This window comes from Seriola aureovittata, chromosome 5 (assembly GCF_021018895.1).
Source record: "Seriola aureovittata isolate HTS-2021-v1 ecotype China chromosome 5, ASM2101889v1, whole genome shotgun sequence".
Classification (NCBI taxonomy): domain Eukaryota; kingdom Metazoa; phylum Chordata; class Actinopteri; order Carangiformes; family Carangidae; genus Seriola; species Seriola aureovittata.
Genome location: NC_079368.1, coordinates 23,849,883 through 23,855,396, shown reverse-complemented (window position 1 = coordinate 23,855,396; position 5,514 = coordinate 23,849,883). Strand labels below are relative to the sequence as shown.

Genomic DNA, 5,514 nt, shown 5'->3' with positions numbered 1-5,514 from the left:
AAGTCCAGTGGCTCCATCTGAAACGTGACAACAAATACCACACTGCTTTTTATGAAAGGGGTCACATGCAAAGGGTTGGGAACCGCTGGTTTAATCATTAACAATGCATCACACACACACACACACACACACACACACACACACAAATATATAAGTGTGTTGTATAGCAGGACCTTAACAGATGAAGGCTTAGAACTGCAGTTGGATGAAAACAGCCAGCTAAGATTTATGAAAACACCCAGTGAAATTTGTTTCTAATGACCTAAATTGAAGGTGACAGTTAAAGTTTAAATGAGCACAAACAACAAAGTTATTTTTCTGGGTTTCAGTTGAAGTCTCAGTCGTATCCAAAACCTCTAAAACAATGTGCATTCCTCTGCTCTCATATGGAAAACTGTGGACTAATGGAAGGAAGAAGTCAAGTACAACAGTTACTCTTGAGTTCATGTTGGGCAATGGATACTTGCAAATGAGAGGAGGTGGATTATCTTAGCTATGGCCGACACAGGAATGTGGGCTGCATAATTGGCATCTGGGGATGAGGTAGTGGTACTGGTGCTTTAATTTGCTATTAGTGGCAGTCCTTTGTCATCTCATCTGGATTGGTCAAGTTTAGAGTTAACTGCATTTTACTTAATACAACAAAAAAAAAATACTAAAGATATTATTTAAACAATTCTGTGCTCAAAATTCAGCTGTGCATTGTGTAGAAATGCAGCATCTGGAAAGGTGATTGTTACCCATGATGTTATGAAGTACTGTGCAACATTCTTGTGAACTGTGGAAACCTGTGGTTGACATGTTCATGTGTAGCTCAGTGTGGGTGTCTTACCTGTAATAGCTCAGCTGAAATCTAACAAAACGAGGAACCAGCTATAACGCCACACTGAGACGCCACAGCTACAGCATACTGCATGTAGCTACACAGCTATGCAACATGAAGTAACATGTAGTTTCACTGATATATCATGACTACAAACCAATCAGTGATTGGGCCTCCCATATGATATGTACTTTCCAACTTCCTGATTATGACTTTCTACTCTTACAAGTTGATTTTCTTTTTGACAAACGCTCTCTGTCAAATGTCCACAGTTGTTCTCACAAGTTGAGTAAGCGGAAGTGAAATTTGTGTCAGTGGTTGCTGAGGTCAAACTGACTTCAGACTGTAAAACCCGTTCTCTGCGGATAATCCTCCAAAATACACAGCAATGCTCAGTCTTAATACCCCCTGATTCAGCAAGAGCGAATCAAGTGCAGCAGGGTCAGTGTGAAACTATGCATCTGTAATGTGCTCTGTGCAACACACGGAGTACACACTGATCTGAGATGACTTTGTCTGGAGAGCCAGTGACTATCAATCGACCTCATCTTTTTCAGAAAAGGGAGTGAAGTGTGTAATACACTGTGTATGTAATAACAACAGTAAACCGACTCAATGTGTTCTCCAGCATGTTTTTATTTCAGCAGGAATCAGCCAAACCTTGTAGGTATAAAGTGCAGTAAAAGACAGCAATAATGCTAACACCGTTACAACAACAGTTTCTGAAATAAATAAAAATAAAAATAGTATTTACATGATAAAAAAAAATAAAACATCTTCAGGTTTGAGTGTACCAAGTGTAATCTATCTCAGGATAAAGAATGATTAGACTTATGACGAGACACCAATTATGTTTAGTGCATTTTTATAAGTTAGACAATAAAACTGGAAATTCATCCGGTATTGCTGTACGTAGTTAACACAGTGTTTTCTCATAAAAAGATAAGTCACAGTGGTCGTGACTGTGAGGGAATGACTTCCAGTATGAAAATAAGACAGCCCTTGCAAACAATCAGGCACATTAGTCAAACAACGTAACACACAGACAAACACAAAACTAGACAAGCAGGCACAACTCCCCTCGAGTACAAAACATCATGGGGAATTACCTCATAGCTGCTCCGACTCGCTGGCTCAGAATCATAATTGTTCATAATTTGGTTATTACAGTGGGGTTTATATTGCCAACACTGTTTATTGCATCAGGATGCCATTTGTCAGTTTCCGCTGAAAGTACGAGTCCAGATCCACCAGCCATGTGATGCCAGCAACACATGTAGCTTTTCTCTGACCGCACATTTTTATTTACTTCTGTATTTACTTCTATTGAGTAATAGTTTTAATAGCACAAACAGTGTATTTGTACAAATGTTTTGAGTCCTTGTAAAGCTCTGAGTCCAGCCCAATGCCTACAGGAGGCAGGAGATTCAACTAAAAAAGTACGGTCATTTAAATTTCCTTCCTCTTAATACTTGTGGGTCTTCATCCTTGGCAGAGAACGTCAGTCTCAAACTGCAGCAGCTGTCCCATGAAGGCCAGGTTGGGGGAGATGACATGACGGCGCTGCTTCACAAAGTCAAAGGCCTCGTCCAGCCGGACACGCTGCGTGTGCATGAGGTAGGCCAGACAGATGGTAGCAGAGCGGGAGATACCTGCCTGGCAATGCACCAGCACCCGTCCACCACTCTGCTTCACTGAGTCTGTAGGCGGGACGGAAAAGACGAGACGGAAAGAGGAAGAGAGATCAGCATATTGTGCTCCATTTCACAGTAGTTTCTTTGACATCACTGAGAGCGTTTTACAAGCGGAAATACATATAGAGCTTTAAACAGCTTGACAGAGGATGCAGTCTACCCAGAAATGAAAACGCAGTCATTATTCACTGTGTGGAACGGAAATTCGACTTCAAAAGTTAACTTCTTCTGAGCTAAACTTTTCAAGTTAAAAAGGGTTCAAAACAAGCAAAAGAAATGTTCATACATTTCTCTTCTTCTTGTGCAGCATAATCCAGGTGTTTTGTAACCAGATGATTACACTGTTGGTCCTTAAATCTAGCCAACAAAATGGATTATGGTGTACAAGCTGCTTAGAGAAATGTTTTGGATGTTTCATGTTTCATCCAGTGTGTAAAAGTGTGTGCGGTGGGTCTGCTAACTTCACTGGAGTTTGAACTGACGTTACAAAGAGCAAATCACGACTGAACTTTCATTTTAAGATTACACTGTACACAGGGTGGAAGGTATTCAGATGTTCAGAGGGGAAACTCACCGATGAAGGTGATGGCTGTGGAGAAGCAGGCTCTGATGTCAGCAGCCAGACTGTCCTCCACTGTGAGCCGCAGGTACTCAAACTCCCCCTCATAGAAGTTGGGGCAGGTGGAGGAAACGTTGAGCACAGCTGTGATGCCCGCTGCTGCGAGGGTCTCTCGGCGGGAGGAGTGGATAGCGCTGCCTAAAAACAGGAAGGGCAGCAGCTCCACTGGACCATCCTGAAATTGACCAAAAAATCAAAAGTCCATGTTTAAAGCCAAGAACAATCACTATGAATTTTGATCTTACTTTCATTCTTTAGACTTTTCCATTACTCAGAAAACTTTTTAGATTGATGACATTATGTATCATCTGTTTTAAAGGTGAATTCTACCTTACCTGATCATATGCTGGAGTCCTCCGACCCGTCACTGTTGGCTCTGGTTCCACTGTAGAGAAGTGGCTGCTGGCAGAGTTGTAACAGAGCTCTGGATAGGCCTCTGAAAATCCCTCAAATCCACCTAAATAGAGATCACATAGCATTAGCTTCGGCTCCCACCAAAGTCCTTCTTAAAAATGTCTTATGTGTTCACAATAGTAATGATGAACATGAAAAGGAAGTCTGTATATACATATTTTAAATGTTTTCAATAAAAAAAAAAAAAAGTTTGTTATCCTTTAGTTTTCATTATGGAGGGTTTTACACTTAAAAACAAGTTACATCTTTATACTTAATATAGAATATTAATATGTTCAGCGCACAGATATTAGTAAACACATAAGTAGCTCATGTTTTTTTTCTTGCAACTTCAAAAGATCAACTTGAACAGTACCCTAAAGTAATACATTTTAATTACAAAAATAGCTCGTTTTTTCTTGCAACTTCAAAAACTCAATTTCAACAGTAGCCTATAATAATGAATTTAATTATGAAAATAGTTTGAAAATGAATCTAAGTCTTATTACCTTGTAGAAAGCAGATCTGAGTCTGGACCTCGTTTTGCAGGGCGGTGAGGAGCATCTGGGCCACGCTCTCTGTCTTCAGCTCGGCCACGGAGCGGCTTCTGTCATCCACCACCACCACAGGGGAGAACTCCCCGCGCCGCAGCCGACCCAGGAGCGCCTTGTCCGGGATGAGCCACTCCAGAGCCACCACTGAGCTCTTGGATCTTCGACGCAGCATGGAGTTCCAGTTGACGTTTCGGACTCGCAAATGTGTGTGAAAGAAAAATCGAGGAAAGGTCTGCAGTCCAGCAACACACACCCAGCAGAGGTGTACTGGTCCTGGGGGGTCCTGAGTATGTGAACCAGCTCATTGCCAGTAATTTCCAAAGGCTCATTGCTTGAAGTCATGGCTGCAAAATTGCTTTTAAAATATTTTTAAATGTAATAAATAATAAACTATTTGTTCTTCTAAAACTAAAAATATCGAATAAAAAAAATAAATCCGGTTTTAGTGTTTTCCTTTGACAACTTAAAGTTGATAAAGTATGTTAGGAAGTGTTTTTAAAATCTACTATAAATGTATCTGGAGAGCACTTCTCCGTAAGCTCGATTAAATTCAGCTTTAGATTTTGAGTTTCACTTGTTCATTGATAACAGCTGTGGGAGGGGCGGAGTCGCCGCGGCCCCTCCTCGTTTTCCACCGGAGACAAACGTCAGATGCGGAAGAAACCATATATGGCCTACCCGGCACTCCTGATATGGACATTGACGTCAAACCTGATTTTCCTACCGCGCACGTGGTCATATGGGGTTATCCCGTGTTTTTGTGTTGAATGACGTTATGCTGAGACGCGCCCCCCCCCCGCCCCCCCGCCTCCCCGCCTCCCCGCCTGAACAAACAGCTCTTAGAGGAAAAGGGTGAAGGCTGAATTTTGTTATTTGGGTTAGATTAAATCTGAGCTTCTCTGGGCCACTGCATAGCTGCGTGTGTTTTCTGGCCCCCTGCACACAAAGTAACTCTTGCCCTAAATGTTTTCTCTCTGTTTTCAGCATGTTGTCATTGACCTCAGGGAAAAAGTAAAACGTTGCAATGATGAAATGTCAGAACAGACTTAATTTGCTCTATTTTTGCTCTGCTGGGAAATCAAACGCATCTGCATCTTTTTCTCTTCCATGATATTGCAACCTATTATACTGCAAAATGAATAAGCAAAATCTCAGAAAACAGCACACTGGTTATATCAAATGCACAGATAGATCTATTGTTTCTGCTTATTTTACACACATATATATATATGCATGTATAGTATGTGTCATGGCTACATGGCTTTACCACACACCAATAATTCAAACTGAATAACTATGGAAAAAAGTCATTTATATCTTTTCTTCATGCCATCTTGATACCAAATCGGAATCAACTGCTCAGCATTTTTATACCTGCCACAGAGCATGACTGGATGCTAATTATACCATGCAGTGCGGTGTGGAAGCATC

General features: G+C 41.2%; 1 protein-coding gene across 1 annotated transcript; it reads right to left on the bottom strand.

Moving 5' to 3' along the window:
* Positions 1-1,435: 1,435 nt before the first annotated feature.
* Positions 1,436-4,651, bottom strand: dusp2 (dual specificity phosphatase 2). The gene is given in 5 exon segments (XM_056377519.1): positions 1,436-2,523; positions 3,092-3,311; positions 3,472-3,593; positions 4,039-4,278; positions 4,281-4,651. Coding segments are annotated over 5 exon segments (945 nt in total). The 5' UTR covers positions 4,426-4,651; the 3' UTR covers positions 1,436-2,305.
* Between the last annotated feature and the right edge of the window lie 863 nt (positions 4,652-5,514).